This window comes from Corvus kubaryi, unplaced genomic scaffold, assembly GCF_017639235.1.
Source record: "Corvus kubaryi isolate FWS band 111438036 unplaced genomic scaffold, C.kubaryi_AGA036_p1.0 66, whole genome shotgun sequence".
Lineage (NCBI taxonomy): Eukaryota > Metazoa > Chordata > Aves > Passeriformes > Corvidae > Corvus > Corvus kubaryi.
In genome coordinates this window covers 9,827,173-9,847,219 of record NW_024582054.1, presented here as the reverse complement: position 1 = coordinate 9,847,219, position 20,047 = coordinate 9,827,173, and the positions used below count along the sequence as shown (strand labels likewise).

Here is a 20,047-nt window from a genome sequence, read left to right as displayed (position 1 = left end):
TTCAGGCTTGTTGACTGTGATGAACATATATTTTAGTAGTTGTGTGAAAAATAACAAGTCAGAGCTGATTTAAGAACCTTGAAAAAGTGCATATTCATCACAAGTTTCACATTTGTTTTAATATGTTCTCTTCCCAATTCACTTATATATGTAGTTAACTTGTTTGCACTATATAATACGATAATTTAGATGTTAAATTTCATTTTAGATTTAAAGACAGATCACAATGTTGGAGTAACAGATTTCAGAAATTCTTTACGTATGTTGAAAATGAAATTAAGTAATTTCAGATTTATAGTGGGATTTTGGGGCTTTATTTGATAAAATTATTTATCTTAAATGTTTGCAAGGGAATAAGCTCAGAAGTGGGCATCTATGTTGTAAGATGCACTTTTGCATTGGGAAACCCTTCCCCTTTATAGTCTGTTGCTCTTTATTATAAAATAACACACTGATAATTTTTCAGCCCCAAATATATTTTTCAACACAGGAGTCATGCATGTAAGTTGTACTCTTCAAGTCATCAAATCATTTATTTTATCTTACCATATCTTTATCTATAGCTTCTCCTCTTATGGGTGCCCAAAGTTTTCCTAATCTGACTACAACTGGTACCACATCAACAGTGACCATGTCTACATCCAGTGTTACTAGCAGCAGCAATGTAGCTACAGCAACTACAGTTTTATCTGTTGGTCAGTCGCTTAGTAATACTCTAACTACTAGCCTAACATCAACATCTAGTGAGAGCGATACAGGGCAGGAGGCAGAATATTCTTTATATGGTAAGTTTCATTTTTAAATGAACATAAGCATTAGACTTCCCATTAATGACTTTTCCTTTTATCCCATTGTTATGATTTTCTCATATAGTAGTTTACTTACTGAAAAGTATTTGAAAGTTGAGCTGTTCATGTGTTACTAGTTCTGTAAGGCAGTAAGTAAAATAATGTTAACGTAGTATTTCTTTCTGTTCTCAAATCTTTATTTTCAACAGTTTCTATCCTATATTACTATTATTTATGGTATAATTTATCTAGGCACTTGAATATTTTCCCTCCTCAAGTTTAGTTCCTAATGTAGTTTGCGTATGTACTTCTAATTACAGTCAAAATGTTATTTTTTGTTGCGTTGTATAGGCATGCTACATGCACAGTCTGATGTAGCTTGTATTAGGCACATTGTACCCTTAAAATAGCTTCCAGGTATCTCAATACCATCATAGTAATTGCAAAAAAATTGAAAAAAATACAAAAATTGACAGGAAGAATGAAATTACATGATTTACAAACAGATCCAGAGTTCTGTGAATGCTATACCTTAGAAATAGACTTTAGGACAGAAGTTACTTGAGGCGTATGAATACAGTGAGAGAAGATTTAGATAACTCGGTCGGTAATACACAGGAATCGAGCTGATAAAATGAAGTCAAGAAAAACTTGGGATGGATATGGGAAAATACTTCCTAATGTAAAGTTTATTGAACTGTGAGATATTCTTGAAAGAAAAGATACTTGATTTTTTTAAAATATTGTTCGATTAAGATTGTGTTCTATTTTGTTGCCTATTGAAATTGCTTGAAAAATTTCTGGTAGTTTCAATGGGTATTGGAATTGAGCTGCTTGGAGGCAGTTGATTAATATATCTGCGTATACTGTTTCCCTTTGCTCTTTTAATTAAGTCTAATTTGATGTTTTGATTGTGTGACAAGTCTTAAATTATATCACCAACAACTGAGCAAATAGAGTGCATTCAAGTATCAATAGGGGTGGTAGCAACAATACAAAGGGTGTTTGGGTGGTATAGATAGTTTCTATGTGCATAGAAAAGTGTAGAAGTTCAGAGCTTCATCCCAGTCCACTTGGATTGCTGTGAACTTCCTTTCTGGTTTTGGGAGATTGTTTTTTAAGTCTTAGTGCTAAGTGAGTAAAATGGAACTTGGCCTTCAACTTCTTGTTACAGTAATTAATTAGCAATTGAATCTTTAAAATACCACTCTTAAATGTTTATCTTACATGTCCTTTATATTGTAAATTAAGGTCTAAACCACACATTTTTTGTGGAAATTACATCACTCACCTGTTTTTAAATTATTGAGACATAGAAACAGATAATGCGCATTTGTACACCATTTTTTGGTGATCTTTTGTAATCTAAAATAAGTGTAATTATAAAATACTATAAGCAAATGAGAAACTGATCACTCTTGCTGATCACTTTTACCAATAGTAAGTGCTTTTATAGTTATGCTATTGACTAGATCCCTGGACTTTTTAACAGCTATATGCTTTTATCACAGCTTTTATTCCTGTTATGCAATAGGCAATTTTTTAGTTTTCTCTTTCTGGTTTAAGTAAGATTTGCTTTTTCACTCTTTCCAATGCTTTGGTTCTTTAATTTTAAAAATTCTGCTTTAAAAGTTATACTTGGCTTTTGCTCTGTATGTAAATATATATATATGTGTGTGTTATAGATTTTCTTGATAGCTGCCGAGCTAGTACTCTGTTGGCAGAGTTAGATGATGATGAGGATCTACCTGAACCAGATGAAGAAGATGATGAAAATGAAGATGATAACCAAGAAGATCAAGAATATGAAGAAGTTATGGTATGGTATAGTTAGCATAGGTGGTGTCTTAATTGATTAACAGCTGCATTAAAAATCCACAGATTTTTTTTTTGCAATAGGAAGTCCTAGCTATAATATCTCCATTAATTAAAACACATTTATTTAGATTTACTTCATTTCTTGCATGTAGTCAAAAACACAAGAAAAGTGTTTTTAAACACCAGGATACCCGAGACCTTATGGGTCAGAATTAATGTTTTAAAACCAGGCTGGGAACAAGTTGACAAGACAGTAGAAATGATGGATCAGTAGAACTGATAGTTCACAGGCTGATGAAATGATACAACTTTGTGGATACGCTGCTGTATTTTGTAATGATTCAGTTCTGGCATGTGTTTAACTATAGGCCTGTATGAAGCAAAAGTTTGCCAGGGGAAATCTCTCGCTTCTCAAAAAAATCCCCAAAACCCCAACAAAAAAAACAATGGGGTGGGGGTAAAACAAAACCCAGCATGGTAGTTCACATGGTTCTTGCTTACACTGTCAAGAGTTCTGGCTTTTCATTTGGTTGTTTTTTATTGGTATGAATAATGCTTGGCCTTCATGAATATTGCAAGATCTAAGAGGAAAAATATAAGGCTTCACCAATGGTAATTTTATGTTTTACAGAATAAATATAAATACTGTTTTATGGAATTACAGAAACTTCATCTTGTAATTAATATGTAAATATTTATTTCATTTGAACCAAAATATTTAGCGTTTTAACTTACTGTAATTATGCTTTTAAGAGAAACTCAAGTACATTACTAAACATCTTTTTTCACCTTCTCCACAAAGGTACAAAGTTAGGAAAAAACCAAGCCAGTACTACTTAAGTGGATCTACAATGCAAGCAGTAACTTTAGTTTGTACAATGTTGAATAATTAAAAAAATTATTAAATGGAGTTACTATTGTTCATGGGAAGTAGCAGAAGTAGCTAAAGTAGACTTGGCTTGAGATTATACAGCAAGAAGCAGGTCTGGAAAAGAAAATTTTTCTTTCTTGGGTTCCAGTACTATTCCCTTTGATATTCCATGTAATTCTTCTCAATGAGGAGTTGAACAGATTAAAAGCTTGTTGTAGAAAATTCATAAGCAATTAATACTTGTTAAAGCTTATTGAAAATTAGGTACTTTTCCCCACCAAAATAGTTCTAGTATTTTGATATTTGATTTAATCTCTGGATAAAATGTGTATACGTTATGTATCAATATATGTATACACTTTGGAAAAAAGTGCTTCTTGTTTTCAAAAAAATTAATTTGTTTGTTTTGACATCACTGGGTATATTTGAACCTCTGGTATTACAAAGTTTGTGGAATACACAAAATACCTACACCAACTTTGCTGGTCTTCAGTACTTTGTATTTTCCTGTGTTCTGGTGCTTCATGGAAACTTTAATTCTTTCCAGAAACTATAAATACACCTGTTTTAGGGTTAGTCCATTTATGTTAATTTCTGTGGGTTTGATAATTTTGATTCCTGCTTGACCAGTTAAGTGGAACTATATGTGCCAGCTTTGATTTATTTTATGTTGATTTTCTAGAGAAAATTAACATAATGAAGACATAATGAAATGATGGAATGGGTAAGGTTGATAAGAGCTGCAGTGGGTCATCTGCTCCAACCTCCCTGCTCAAACAGGGTCATCCTAGAGCACATGGCACAGGATTGTGTCCAGATGGTTCTCGAGTATCTCCAGTGAGGGAGACTCCACAACTTCTCTGGGCAACCGGTCTCAGTGTGTGATCACTCACACGGTAAAATTCTTACTCGTGCAGGTGGAACTTCCTGTGCATCAGTTTCTGCCTCTTGTCCTATTGCTTGGCACCACTGGGAAGAGCCTGGATCCATCTTCTTGACACCCTGTCTTCAGACAGTGATGAGGTCCCTTCCCAGATGCCTCTTCTTGAGGCTGAACAGGCCCATCTCCCCCAGGCTTTCCTCATAAGAGAGATGCTCCAGTCCCTATGTCATATCTGTAGCTTTGTCTAGGCCCTCTCCAGGAGCTCCATGTCTCTCCTGACTGAGGAGACCAGAACTGGAAACAGCACTCCAGATGCAGCCTTACCAGAGCTGAGTAGAGTTGCAGTTTAGTTTGTGACTGTTTGTATTCATAAACTTACAATTTTTAAATAAAATTATTCTCTTTAGAAGAATCGAAAAAACAACTAGGGTTTTTGGGTTTTTTGTTTTGTTTGGGTTTGTTTTTTTTTTTTTAGGAAGAAGAGGAGTATGAAACCAAAGGAGGCCGTAGAAGAACATGGGATGATGATTATGTATTGAAACGGCAGTTTTCTGCTTTGGTTCCTGCTTTTGACCCAAGGCCTGGTCGTACTAATGTGCAACAGACAACTGACCTAGAAATCCCTCCACCAGGTATGCTGACAAGATATGTGATGCTTAATCTGACTTTAGGGTGGAGATTCACTGTTAAGGGCCCACTGCATCTGGGGATCCTATCACTACTAACCAGTACAACATGCTCTTGCGGCTGTGTGGCTTTTCTTTGCTTAAATGAGAGTTTCATCTACCTCTGCAGGTCTAAGCATTATTGAGGGAAAAGTAAATTAAATGCTGTGTAAAATAAGCATGATAAATGATAAAATCTCTTGATATGATAAAGATGTGATAAATACCTTGATATGTCTGGTTCCACTACAGGGACTTAACTGTGTTAAAGCTACACAGAATAGCTTTGGAGAGGGCGTGCTGAAACAGTGCAAAGCCAAGGCAGGGGAAGGGTAATGCAGTGATGAAGCAGTGTGAACGATCAGCAGCACAGCACCTGATTTTGCTCCTTGGCTCTTTAGATCATTCTTGTTCAGCACTGTGGATATACTCAACGTTCGTTACAGAGAGGAATAAGTAGGTTTTAGCATATGTGCAAATAAGCCACTGCTTATTTTGAAGAACTGAAAGGAAGATATTGTGTATGAAAAGAAGAATGCATGTGCTGTGATAATATCTAAGGAGGTGTTACCAAGATGCAGGGATCAATAGGCATTTCAGAAATTCCTGTTAATTTTACTCCCATAAAGAAATTCTTCAATCGTAATTTAGTTCATAGTTAGAACTCAGTCTCGTCTCTTTGGCATGTGTGCAATAAGTCATTGCACTTCCTTATTGAACCATGTTATTGGTGTTTAAGCCACCTTGTCATGCATTATATATTTTGTATTAAGGGTTCTCAAATAATTTTTGCAGGTACACCTCATTCAGAACTGCTGGAAGAGGTTGAGTGCATGCCTTCGCCACGTTTAGCACTTACTTTGAAAGTTTCAGGTCTTGGAACAACTCGAGAAGTAGAACTGCCCCTAACGAACTTTCGATCTACCATCTTTTACTATGTACAGAAATTGTTACAGCTTTCCTGTAATGGCAGTGTGAAATCTGACAAACTTAGACGTATTTGGGAGCCAACATACACGTAAGCTTACCAGTTCATTATTCTGTGTGGAGAACACTGACTGATTAGAAAATGGATGGGAAACAATGTTAATTTTTTAACTCCTTTGTAATAAGCAATGCTAGAATTAATTTTCTTTTTGTGTTTATGTCAGGATGTTATTACTGGTTTTAAAACTATTGCTGTGCCTGAAAAACCAAAGAAAAAAATCATAATCTTTAGGGATCTGCTTGGAAAAATCCCATGGGGTTATAGTCCTAGCGAAAAGAGAAGTCCAGGAGAGTTGATTGATTTTTTTTTTTCAAGGATCATGTTCTCCAGACTCAAGGACAGTCCATCCCAATATGTAGGAAGTCAGGCAGAGTCAGTAGGAGACCTGCGTGGGTGAACAAAAAAGTGTGAAAGGGAAGCATGCAAGGAGTGGAAGATGGGTCAAGTTATCTAGGAGGAATCTTAGTTGTCCCAGCTTGAAGGTAGAGCATTAGGAAAACCAGAGCACATCTGGAGTTGAATCTGGTGAGATGTGAATGGCAAAAGGTTAGTGAACACTCACTCGACATATAAGTCCATGGGACCCCATGGAATGTACCCAGAGGAGCTGGCCACTCTTTATTATCTTTGGAAGGTCATGAGGATTGGGAGATACTTCTGAGGACTGGAGAAAAGGAAGTCTCATTCCTGCCTCCCACAAAAGCAGGAAGGATCTAGGAAACTACAAACTGGTCACTCTTTAATCCCTGGAAAGGTGATAGAGATAGTCCTGGAAACCATTTTCAAACAATGAAGGATAAGGAGGTGATGGGAAGTATGTGGCATGGATTTATGAAGAGAACATCATGCTTAACCAGCATTATAGCCTTCTACTATATGCCTGGCTCAGTGGATGAGAAGAAAGCAGCAGATGTTATTTTCCTCGACTTTAGGAAGGCTTTCAACGCTTTCTCTCTCACTGACAAACTTAGAAAGCATGGACTAGATAGTGTCTGAAAAACCCCTGAACTGCCAGGCTCAGATGGTTGTGGTCCTTGGTGTAAAGGTCCTTGTTGTACCCCAAGGGTTGATACTGGGTCCAGGATAGTTTAAACATCCATATTAGTGGACTGTATGATGGGACAGAGCAGACCATCAGCTTGCAGGCAAGACAAAACTGGGGAGGAGTCCCTGTTGGAGCAGATGGTTGTGCTGCCGTTCCAAGAGACGTCATCATGCTGGAGAAATGGGGAGACAGAAGCTTTGTGATATTGCACAAAGGGAGATGTAAAGTCTGTCAGCTGGGGAAAAATCTGCTTGTGCTGGTTCAGGCTGGGGGTCAGCTGGCTGGAAAGGAGGTTGTTGAAAAAGGCCCTGAGGGTCCAGGTGGACATAAAGTTGGGTGGCATGAGCCAGCTATGGACCCCAAGAGCAAAGATGATCAGCAGCACCCTGGGCTGCATTAGGAAGGTTGAGTGAGGTGATCTTCCCCATCTGCTCAGCACTGGTGAGACACACCTGCAGTGCTATATCCCAGTTACATATAACCCAGCTATGGCTCCTCAGTACCAGAGAGACATGGACATGACTGAGTCTAGCAAGGGGCTGCTAGGACGATTAAAAGGCTTATTGCTTCTGTCGTACAAAAAAGATTCTGAGAGATCTGGATTTGTCTAGCCTGGAGGAAAAAAGACTTGTGGGCTCTTACCAATGTGTATGAATACCTGATGGGAGGATATAGGGAAGGCAGAGTATGGACTTTTCTTTGTTGTGACATGTGAAAGGAGAAGAAGAAAAAAGGCTCAAATTGAAATACAGGAAATTCTATTTAAGCGTGATGTTTGAGGGCCCTTCCAACCTTAACTATTCTCTCGATGTTAATTTGACCTTACTAGCTTTACAGCAATAGACAGAAATTGTGAGACTGTATGATGGTGTTTTTCATTTACTACCCCTTCTGTCATACTAGAAGAATAATGCCTATGAAAGTGACAACTGCAATAAGGAGGGGTGCAGTATTTTTAACTGTATTTCAGATTTCATCAGTGCTTATATGTTGCACCTATTGTCTGAGTTGCCTTCTGTCAAAAATTGCATGCTGTAACAAACTATTTTCTAGTTAGAAAACATGAGAAATAGTTGTAATCTTCTAAGTTAATGCACAGTAAGCTTCCCTAGGACTTAAAAATTTTAAAGAGTTGGTGCATGTGTAGTGAAGAATCTAAAGACGGCTTGGGAAATTGGCACGATGAAGGTTATTTGATTACTCAAGTCTCACTTAAGGAAACATAAATTAAATACTTTGCAAGATAAATACCAACATCATGAAAATAGAGCTTAAGAACTTTGCTGCCACTGGGTGTCCCAGATGTTTTGTGCAGCAAAGAGCAGCTGCTGTTGCTGTTTTACATCATATTATCTAACAAGTCAATGTATAACCTCAGAATTTAGAGGATGTGCTATGAGTATGAAATATTAACTCATTGTTTTGATGTCTAGAATCATGTACAGAGAAATGAAGGATTCTGATAAAGAGAAAGAAAGTGGAAAAATGGTAAGGCCTACTTCTGTGCCTTTGTGTTTTATGGCTGTTTTAATAAAAGCAAAAGAAATCTTATTGCAGTTTTTGAAATGCTACATTAAAAAAAACTAACAGTTTTCAATTACTTAAAGAATATTAGTGAGTATATTTGTAAATGCATGCTCCTTTAAGAAAGACATTATATATTGCATGTGAAATCTTAAAGACTTTACAATCAGGAAAAACCAACATTTGGTGGTTCCTGTTGTAGGGTTGCTGGTCAGTAGAGCATGTGGAGCAGTACCTTGGCACTGATGAATTACCAAAGAATGACTTGATAACCTACCTGCAGAAGAATGCAGACTCAGCTTTCCTGCGCCACTGGAAATTAACCGGCACTAATAAAAGTATTAGGAAAAACAGAAATTGTTCCCAGCTCATAGCTGCATACAAGGTATATGTCTGCATCCAAACTTTTTTATTATGAATGGCTGTGTGCTTTGTTTTGCAGCTTTAAAGATTCTTGTGGAGGGAGAGCCATCATATTTATAGGGAAGTTGAATATTCAAAAGCCAATATCAAGTTTAGGTTTTGCTGCTCTTGCCTTTTTATTTTAACGTCTTCTGTTAAGTGTAGTTGTGTTAAAATGCATTTGAATAATGATTTGCACCATGCGCAGTTTGATTAATTGTTACATTTGAGCACAGTAACCATTTTGATTTTTTCAAATCATCAACTTGGAATGCAGTCCTAAAGACACCAACATGCAGTTTTCATTCTTAACCATTTTTTTTTACAGGATTTTTGTGAACATGGATCAAAATCTGGATTGAGTCAAGGGGCCATTTCTACTCTTCAAAATTCTGATATCCTTAGTTTGGCCAAGGAACAACCTCAGGCCAAAGCTGGCAGCGGACAGAACTCCTGTGGAGTAGAAGATGTTCTGCAGTTGCTTAGAATTTTGTATATAGTTGCCAGTGACCCTTACACAGCACGGACTTCTCAAGAAGGTAACTTAGTTATTTTGCAGAGCTTCTGAAATATTTTAATGAAAACAAAATAAAAGAAAACTTTTCTCTTGATTATTTTCAGAAGGAGATGATCATCCTCAGTTTAACTTTCCACCAGATGAATTCACAAGTAAAAAAATTACTACAAAGATTCTGCAACAGATTGAGGTATTACACTAACACATTATACATAGTGTATATATGTAATATTGGTTTAGGACTCTATTATTCCCTTCCTTACCTTGGCTGTTTGAAATTATTAGTTTTTTGCCATTTTTGAATTGCTTAATACATATTTTCTTTCTTACATTTTGAATGAGTAAATTCTCTAAAAACAGGCTAGTCTGAATAAAAACATGCAGTTTGGTTTTGTACAAAGCATACAAAGCTTTTTTACTTGATATATCTTGGTTATGAATAATAATAATTTTTTTCTGTACCAGACATCGATGTTACAATGTAGTGTGTCTGTCTGCCTGATGATTATGGAAAAAAGGCAATTTATTGTGTTAGGGTTTACAGACGTTTTATTACTCATACATTCTACATAAAGCTTTCAAAAATAGCATTTAGAAAGCATCTTATTGGTCCCAGGTTAGTTAGATACATTAAAAAGAAAACTTTAAGATGTAGTTCTTCAGTAGAACTACATTTTCTTCAACAAAGATTAAAGAATATTCTCAACTTAATTAGCCCTTGTGTGCTTTTTGAGGTTCAGGGTTTTTTTTTACAGTCACATTGTCCTAATTATTTGTTTAAAAAACGTTTCAATTTCTCGTGTTCTTTCGAAGACTGTTCTGGCACCGTGAACATCCTTGTAGTTAAAATTTCTGTAGTATAGTTTATTTTAATTGTATTTCAGAAGGGACTGTAGTAATATTTCAAGGGGATAACTTTTCTACCACCAAGTTTCTTTCATGTCTTCTGATATTGAAAAGGTAATATCTAATCTCTTTTGGGCAAAACTCAGGAGTAATTCTCTCCAGGTAATTGGGTACTTTGATCTCCCCACAGTGCTTTTGAGCAGTGTATATCCCAGCAATTTACTAGAGCTTTTATCGTCTGTGTCAAAGCACTCCGTGTCCATTCTGAAGTCCTAGAAATTTTATGAACTTAGAATGACAGAATATGCTGAGTTGGAAGGGATCCATCGGGATCATCGAATCCAACTCCTGGATCTGTGCAGAACATCCCAAGAGTCACACCCTGTGCCTGAGAGCATTGTTCAAATGCTTCTTGAGCCCTATCAGGCTTGGTGACCTATTTACCCGCCCTCTGGGTAAACAGTCTTTTCCCAATACCTGCCCTAAACCTCCCCTGACACAACTTCAGGCCATTTCCTTGAGTCCTGTCACGCCAGAGAAGAGATTGGTGCCTTCTGTCTTCTCTAAGAGGATATATTTCCAAATTTACCCAAACCGGTGCACTGTTCCTCCTCTTCCCCTCACAAGGAAATAGTATGCAGCAATAAGGTCTCTCCTCGGTCTCGTCTTCTCCAGGCTGAACAGACCAAGTGAGCTCAGCTGCTCCTCATACAGCTTCCATATTGATAGCATTTAAAAGAGGAAAAAAATCTCAGTTGCTGAGAAGAAGGAAACTTACTCAAGCACGGATAAAAGCTCTGTACTTGGGTGTATTTGCTGTGTATGTACTTAGTTACAAACTTGTTGGAACCACCTAAGTCAAATTATTATTAACACTTTTTTTTTCCCCCGTTACATTAAACTACAGGAACCCTTGGCACTAGCAAGTGGAGCTTTGCCAGACTGGTGTGAGCAACTGACAAGCAAGTGTCCTTTCTTAATTCCATTTGAAACAAGACAGTTGTACTTCACATGTACAGCATTTGGCGCATCAAGGTAAAAAAAAAATATTAAAAGAAATATGACTGCTTCCTTTTCTTTTTTTACATATAATAGTTTCTAAATTGCTGATTTCCAGAAGGAGGACCTTAATCCTAATGAGACAAATTTTGCTTGCCAAATCTGAATAATTTTGGCTAATAGAAGGAAGAAGATGGAAAAGCTCAGAATGACAAGAAATTTCATTTTTTAACTTAGCTGAAGATTTACTTGTGTACTTATAGCTAGGTTATCCCATTGGCCAATTTGTCTGGGTTACAGTTCATTGCATAAAGGATCCAAAATCCAAAACCACTTGGAGAATCATATGAATTAAATGTTTTTTGAAAACATACACCTAATCACATACATTTTTATGGTCCAGCAATTGTTTTGGGATTGTTTTGGTTCGTTTATTTTTAATTCACTAATATTTTAACAAAACAGAAAAAAATCTACAAATAATATACTATTTTGAAAGTTACTATTAGCTGCATAATGAAACTGTAACAGAACCAGACTTTAAAACATCTAAGGGTACCCTCTAGAGTGCTTTGTTACCTAGGTATCGTTAATATTTTGATTGCAGCAGTCATTACCTTGAGAGTATGTGGGCAGTGTAAACCTTTTTGTTGGTATACTTTTTGTAATGAGAAAGAAGAATTTGTTTTTGAGGGTTTTCTTGCCTGTTGCTACACTTTGTTTTCCAACCCAAAGGGTAGAGAGAGTGTTGCTGAAATTACTGTTTTGTCTTATATGCAGTAGAAATGCCTCATAAAGAGTATAAAATGAGGCATTTAAAAAGAAGGAGAAAGGAAGAGAAGGTATTATCTTGAAAGACATCAATTTAAATCTTTTTGTTGTGTAAAAATTATAACTTTTACAGAAAAATGGCCCACATGTTGGGGTCTTTTTTGTTTTGTTTTGGAAAAACGTACTTTTTAGAAAAGCTGCATTTTAAAGAGATCCCTCAGGAAACATTTCATGTTACTTACTTTGTAAGTAAAGAGCTTTCTTAAGCTCTTCAAATACTGGTAGTAGTTCTTAAAACTCATCTATTCTGTATGAACTGTAGGTGTGTACACTCTCTCTCTCTCTCTCTCTGTCATGACACTGGGCTGTATTTGCAGAACAGCAGACGGTAGCTTTGTAGATAGTTTAGTGCTGCATAGATAGTACGTACAAAAATTTGGAAATCTGACTTTGTATAAGTACTGCTATTAAAGGCAGCTGTTCTTCCCTCACTGATATGGGTCTATTTGTCTATGATTGCCCTTGAACTTCGGTTCTGTGTTGCTCTAAGGAATGTGTAAGTAGATAAATCTGCAAAACTTGGTCAGTATCAATGGAGTGATGTGCAACTGCCTTACAGTATATAATGAAAGGTGTAATATGTGTCTGTTTTATAAACAGTTCTGAGCATCTGTGATTAAAAATTCTACAGTAAATGCTACCTTTTGCTCTTTCCACTGTAATGAGAAAAGTATAGGAATTCAGATCAAGAATTGTATATTTTCATTGGTGCTATCATTAGAAGCTGGGACTTACATTAGAAATTATTTAGTTTTCTGACTTCATAAAATATGAAGCAGCCCATATTTTGGGGCATTTCAGGCTGATAAATAGTTTGGTTTATACCTAAAAAAAAAAAATTAGGAGGCAATTAGTACTCAACAAGTTACTTTTTGTTGGTGACTACTTTCAAGTTTTTGTGCTGGTAGACATGGAGGTTTTAAATAACTGGTGGTTGGTTTTTCCCCAGAGCAATTGTATGGCTGCAGAACAGACGTGAAGCCACTGTTGAACGGACAAGGACCACCAGCACAGTGCGACGTGACGATCCAGGAGAATTCAGAGTTGGACGCCTCAAGCATGAAAGAGTAAAAGTTCCGCGAGGTGAATCCTTGATGGAATGGGCAGAAAATGTCATGCAGATTCATGCAGACAGAAAATCTGTTCTAGAGGTAAAGCATATCTGCCTAGCAGAGCGAGGTTAGATAGCTATTTCTAACGTACTGGACAGGATATTGAATATCCTGTTCCATAACCAATGCTGAACATTTCACTAGGATTTTCTTTTACTATTAACTTCCCTTGTGTTTTTCTAGGTTGAGTTTTTAGGGGAGGAAGGAACAGGCCTGGGTCCTACCTTGGAATTTTATGCATTGGTGGCAGCAGAATTTCAGAGGACAGATTTGGGAGCTTGGCTTTGTGATGATGATTTTCCAGATGATGAGTCTCGTCAGGTACATTTTAATTTGCATTTTAAACTGGGTACTTGTGTAAAAAAAAAAAAAAAGAAAAACAAGCTAGACATCCATGTTCATGGAGCATCTAGTCATCATGTTCAAGAATGACCACTCTGGTCCACAGCTTGTTTTTTAAATTGTTCTCTTCTTAACAGAGCAGTAGAGTATAATAAGTTAGACGGTGCCAATATATACTTAAATCCACCTTTAACCATGTCTGCTTTTTTTGTCTGTCTCTTAACTCAGGTTGATATTGGTGGTGGGTTGAAACCACCTGGCTACTATGTACAGAGATCATGTGGACTGTTTACAGCACCATTCCCACAAGATAGTGATGAACTTGAAAGAATAACCAAACTCTTTCATTTCCTTGGAATTTTCTTGGCTAAATGCATTCAGGACAATAGACTTGTGGATTTACCCATTTCTAAGCCTTTTTTTAAACTCATGTGTATGGGGGACATTAAAAGTAACATGAGTAAGTTGATATATGAATCACGGGGTGACAGAGACTTGCACTGTACTGAAAGTCAGTCAGAGGCTTCTACAGAAGAAGGGCATGATTCCTTGTCAGTAGGAAGTCTGGAAGAAGACTCCAAATCAGAATTTATTCTTGATCCACCAAAACCTAAGCCTCCGGCCTGGTTTAATGGAATTTTGACATGGGAAGACTTTGAATTAGTAAACCCACACAGAGCTAGGTTTCTAAAAGAAATTAAGGACCTTGCAATTAAAAGACGTCAAATTTTAAGCAACAAAAATCTATCAGAAGATGAAAAGAACACAAAACTGCAAGAATTAATGCTGAAGAATCCATCAGGTTCGGGGCCTCCTCTTAGCATAGAGGATTTGGGGTAAGAGTTTTCATATTTATTTATAGATGTGCAAACAGTGTTTGAGATAGAAGAGATAGAGACAGAAGTCAACACATAATTAAAAATGAAGGTATTTTATTTTAAAATAGCATCATTGCAAGGGGGAATCCATAGAGATGCAGCCATATTCTTCTTCCTTGGTTTGAGGATTTTCTCTTCCAACTTGCTCAGTTTCCTAATCTTAAATGTGGCTACGCTGCAGTGCTGTATGACTCTGGAAACATAAGTACTTGTAAACACAAATACTTGTAAAATCACACCTTTAAAAAAAGGGTGATTCAGTAATTTCTGTGCTATGATAACTTGAAATTTATCAAGATTTTTGGAGAGCTTTTAAAGAGGACAGATTGAAATTTCAGATTGTGTTCCTAGTGCAGTGTTGAATCCATGTTAAACAGAGCATATGTTGACTTTTAGCAAATGTAAAAGACAAAGTACCCATACCTGTGTAAACCCATGTCAGGATGTCATCCTCCCTAATTTTAAGTATTTCCTTTGAAACAACAGTTTTTCTACCATTAATATTATGGGTTATTTATTATAATCATATTGTGCCACAAAAATTGCGTAGTGTCAGAGTTCAGTAATTTCTTATGGCCTTGGAATCATAGACTGTCCTGAGCTGGAAGGAACCCCCAAGGATCAACCTGCACAGCACCATCCCCAAGAGTCGCACCATGTGCTGGAGAGCTTTGTCCAAACACTTCTTGAACTTTGTCAGGCTGGTGCTGTGACCACTTCCCTGGGGAGCCTCTTCCAGTGCCCAACCACCCTCTGGGGGAACAGCCTTTTTTTAATACTCAATTTAGACCTTCCCTGACAGCAAGTTGATGTTGCAGCGGGGATTACTGCAACAAGTATATTTCAAACCAGGAGTCCTGTGGAAACGAAGTATATATGGACAGATTCGTGGTAGATGTTTCAGAGGTCTTTATTTCTCCAGCCGCATGGCCGGGGCTCTCCTCAGGAACTCCGTAGTCACGGGACCCGAGGGTCCTTGGCCACACCAGGGAACACAAACCAACCAATGGGAAACAAAGGTGACCAGGGGCAGGGAAACCCCGTGTCTCCCCCCCCCAGGGCCCCTCTCCCAGGGCTCCATGGCAGGGGAGGAGACCCCAACAAGTGGAGGCCATTGCCTCAGAGCCTGTCACTGGCTACCACAGAGAAGAGATCAGTGCCTGCCCCTCTTCTTCCCCTTCACGAGGAACTTGTAACTGCAGTGAGGTCTCCCCTCAGTCTCCTCCACACTGAACAGACCAAGGGACCTCAACCACTTGTATGGCTTCCTCTCTAGACCCTCCCCCATCTTTGGAGCCCTCCTATCAATGATCTGTAATAGATTAAAGGGCTTGTGGACTTTAGCCTGGCTTGTTATGGAGAGAAAGCAAGTAACACTGTTGAAGGGTCTAAATGCCTAATAGGTTAAGTGGCTCTGTAATTGTTATTGCTGGAAATTAATGGAAATTATTTTTCTGAATTTGTGAGCTGAATTAAATGATTTGAGTAGTTTTGAAGCTGATAGCTTAAAGATATCCAAATTTATGAAATTGTCAATGTTTATCAAATCCACATAAATAGAGGGGTGAGTATATGCATTTGCATGCCATGTGTTTGAAACACATATTATCTGTGTAGTCCATTACTGTTTGTAGTTCTGTACTTTTGTATATACATGAACAGTGGTACAAAGTGATCCACAATGGTTTGAAATCCAGTGAGGTGCTTTTGGGTGTGACAGGTTGTAAATCTGGTGTATTTACAAAAGCAGTAGCAGACTTTGCAATTATTAACTACCTTTGTATTTTGAAGTTTAAATTTTCAGTTTTGCCCTTCGTCAAAAGTATATGGGTTTACAGCTGTGGATCTCAAACCAGGTGGTGAAGATGAGGTAAGGAGACAACCTACCTTTACAATTTAACCAGCAGTTAAATTTTTATTGTCTCAACAATAACTTTTATGAACAGTGAATTCTTACGGTATTTATCTACTGTCTTTGCAGACTGTAACAATGGATAATGCAGAGGAGTATGTAGATCTCATGTTTGACTTCTGCATGCATACTGGTATACAGAAACAAATGGAGGCCTTCAGAGGTAATTCTAAATATAACAACATATATGAACTTAGATGGAATAATCGATGTTTAGGGTGTGCTGGTTTAAAGTGGTGGCATAGAATGGCTTTCAAAAATAAACCTTTTAATTGAGAATGCAATAGGTAAGGTACTCATTTCAGAATACCTTTGCATTAGTTATGCTGTTTTTAATCATGAAGAGGTTCCATTTACCTTAATTAAGAAACTATTGATTGATTCTGGTTTGACTAAAATACAACTTAAATGCTGACATTACTTTATAAACATTATTTGGACTCATGTTTATAACTGTATCTTGTGTAAATTAAAGATGGCTTCAACAGAGTCTTTCCAATGGAGAAGCTGAGTTCCTTCAGCCATGAAGAGGTTCAGATGATTCTTTGTGGAAATCAGTCACCTTCTTGGGCAGCTGAGGATATCATCAATTACACCGAACCCAAACTGGGATATACAAGAGATAGGTACTTTTATTCTGAGTGATTTTAAACTAATAGCTAAAAGATAATGTAAAGTGACAGAATGTCCAGAATCTTCATTAGATGAAGATGCCAAATTTGATGAAACTGGTAGTTTCTGAAGAGCAGGTGATTGTCTAAAACTGCATGAAATAACCATGTGTTAAAACAGATAGATTAGAAGGTAATTGGTAGCTTTGTGATGAGAGAAGATAAAAAAATTACTCAAATACAAGTAACTAGTGAAAACATAATGGCAGCTAATACAGATGACTAAAAATAGATTTTAGAGTTTTTATTCTCATGTTTGATAGTAGTTATAATTTTTTTCTGGCTGTGTACAGTTCTTACTTTGCCTGTATTTCTTATTTCTTTCTCTTGAAGTGTAGTTAAAAAAGAAAGTGTACTATGCAGGGGACAAATATACTTACTGGTGGTGGCTATCAGGAGGCGGTCTTGATGTTTTTGGGTTTGTTGGGTTTGGGATTTGTTTTTGCTGCTTGTCATGCTTGGTAGCAGTAACATACAAATGACTTCTGGAACTGTGTTAGAATAAGCCTGCTGGAATGTTTGAGCTCACTTCTCTACCCAGTCATATGCATTCAAATGCAAGGTACCCAAATAACACCCCAAGATATGTATGTACCTACATTTTTTTTGTGTGATACTTTGCAAAGAGATTAAACACTATTTTTCTGGATTTTAAGATGTTTTATTGTGAATACTCACCAGGCCCTAGAATCTTACAATGTTCACATAAACGTGACTAGAGATTGTAATTCTGCTGTGCCAAGTTAAGAGAAATTAAAAAAAGCTCCACAATCTCATGTAGTGTTATCAGAACTAATTATTTTCCTTTATTTTAAGCCCTGGATTCCTTCGATTTGTGAGAGTCTTGTGTGGTATGTCTTCGGATGAGAGGAAGGCTTTTCTCCAGTTCACCACTGGTTGTTCGACACTCCCACCAGGAGGGCTGGCAAACCTCCATCCCCGGCTCACTGTTGTGCGCAAGGTACCGCCTCTCCCGGTCACACTTTAAGCCAGCTGCTTTGGCTTTGCAATGCGAGACTTTCTACAATAACAGTGATGATTTTTATTTTAGTTACTTCATTTATGGCACTATGCTGAGTTTCGGTACTAACCTCTTGTTTCAGGTCTGTTCTCTGACATCATACATATGTATCTCATATTTTCATATACAATTCATATATTTAAATATCAAAGTATTAATGTACATATAAAGCAAGTATATTTATAAATTTGCCTGTAGCTTTGCTGATGTTACTGTTTCTGACAACTGGTGTTACGTATGCAGCAAGTGCCATGAATTATAGGACTTTACAACTTTTAACTTCCATACTGAATGCTGTGAACAACTGCAGTAAACATTTTTTTTCCTCAGGTTGATGCTACAGATGCAAGTTATCCATCTGTGAATACATGTGTGCATTACCTAAAGTTGCCTGAGTATTCTTCTGAGGAGATTATGAGGGAGCGTCTGCTAGCTGCTACCATGGAGAAAGGCTTCCATCTCAACTGAGCCACTGACCACAGCCTGGGACATGGAAGTGTTTTTTGATGCTAGCGAAGCCTCTTGTGTTTGTGTGCAAAAATACGATCTCCACGCTGTGCTCTGACGAGACTTGCCTTTTTTTCACCTGTGAGGCTTTAGGAAAATGTGGAATGTTTGTTAGCTGCTAATGACAAAATAAATCCTTGTAACTACACAGCCAGCAAGAAATTGGCACAGAACACTGTGTGATGCTTCAAGGGCTTGCACAACTGGAAATTAAGGTGTTTCTGTTTGACTGTTCCAAAGAACAGATCATCAGATTTTCAGTGTTCACTGATACAAATTTCTAACAGTGTATTGTGTAAAGTTTGTCTTTTAATACCCTGTACACTACAGTTGCCATCACTGATCCCTGTTTTGCTGGCTTTAAGCTAAATGGTCAGAAACTTGCTTCCTTTAAAATTTAGACTTAATGGGCATCTCCAGCCTTTTCTTTTTTAATGGTGCCTGCACTATTGGAGTATTTTAGTGGGTTTTTGCATATAATCATGCACAACCATTTTTTTTTCTTCTTTTTCTTTCAAGTGGGAATATATTTTGATTTCTCAAATGCCCTGCTATAAAGATCAAATCCTTAAGTGTGTTTGTGCAGCTCAACAATAAAGCTATTAAAAAACACTGGTTCCTAGTGCAAGGCACACTTAAAGCAAGTTTTACTTTCGGTTGTATTTTCTTTGTATATTATAAACATTTATTTAACTTGTTGCAGTTTGAAGTTTAAAAAAAAAAGCACCCAATGTGTAAGCTCAAAAAGTAATCATTAAAATGTTTGCAACATATAAAAATGTCTCTTCTGAATACTTCATTAGTACTTATTAAATCTCTGTACATGTTCTGAACAATGTGCCATGCTTTTTTAAAGGTTTAAAAGAACTACATAAAAGAACTACTGATCTCACAAATTCATCTCTGTGTTCAAGTCTTTTCAGAAGAAGTGCAACTTCTTAAGAACAAGTCCAGCAGTAATAACCTGCATGTGGCAGGTTTTGGTGCTCTTCAGTGAGCCCATGTATCCTGAGACCATAGTTCTTCATTACACTGGAATAAAATCTGGGTCAGATGCTACAGCTGATTCAGCTTTACTTGAGATGGAGTGGCTATCTTGGTTTTACATGTGATATTTATTGGAAAAAAGTGGATTACAGTAAGATAAAGCAAGATGACACTATGGTTTTAAGCATATTTAAGTAGTTGATACCAGAAAAAAAAAGGCTTTTGTAGTTGAATCTATGTAGTAAGTTTTGCTTCATGCCAATTCTCTTTGTTAACAACCTTTTCTCAGGCCACTGCTTAGAGGGGCTTGCCAAAAGACTCTGCCTTGCACATACAGATCAGGTTGATGCCAGATTTCTTTTCATGGCATTATTTGTAGGACTTTACAGCACTGTTTTTTAGATTTCCCCCAGTGCAAAATTGGAGGGGAACATCCACCA

General features: G+C 37.1%; 1 protein-coding gene across 10 annotated transcripts in view; it reads left to right on the top strand.

Moving 5' to 3' along the window:
• The window catches only part of HECTD1 (HECT domain E3 ubiquitin protein ligase 1), a 63,259-nt gene extending 43,739 nt beyond the window's left edge, over positions 1-19,520 (top strand). For 8 of the 10 annotated variants that reach the window (XM_042047041.1, XM_042047036.1, XM_042047035.1 and 5 more), the window contains exons 26-42: positions 564-785; positions 2,474-2,607; positions 4,836-4,992; positions 5,821-6,043; positions 8,492-8,546; positions 8,785-8,967; positions 9,313-9,523; positions 9,606-9,691; positions 11,255-11,382; positions 13,127-13,328; positions 13,473-13,610; positions 13,860-14,467; positions 16,301-16,379; positions 16,491-16,584; positions 16,897-17,047; positions 17,909-18,053; positions 18,444-19,520. In XM_042047041.1, the coding sequence (XP_041902975.1) occupies positions 564-785; positions 2,474-2,607; positions 4,836-4,992; positions 5,821-6,043; positions 8,492-8,546; positions 8,785-8,967; positions 9,313-9,523; positions 9,606-9,691; positions 11,255-11,382; positions 13,127-13,328; positions 13,473-13,610; positions 13,860-14,467; positions 16,301-16,379; positions 16,491-16,584; positions 16,897-17,047; positions 17,909-18,053; positions 18,444-18,581 (2,954 nt within the window). In that variant the 3' untranslated portion in view covers positions 18,582-19,520. The remainder of the gene's footprint in view (positions 1-563; positions 786-2,473; positions 2,608-4,835; positions 4,993-5,820; positions 6,044-8,491; positions 8,547-8,784; positions 8,968-9,312; positions 9,524-9,605; positions 9,692-11,254; positions 11,383-13,126; positions 13,329-13,472; positions 13,611-13,859; positions 14,468-16,300; positions 16,380-16,490; positions 16,585-16,896; positions 17,048-17,908; positions 18,054-18,443) is intronic. The other 2 variants (XM_042047040.1, XM_042047039.1) reach the window with 2 other exon arrangements.
• Positions 19,521-20,047: the final 527 nt, after the last annotated feature.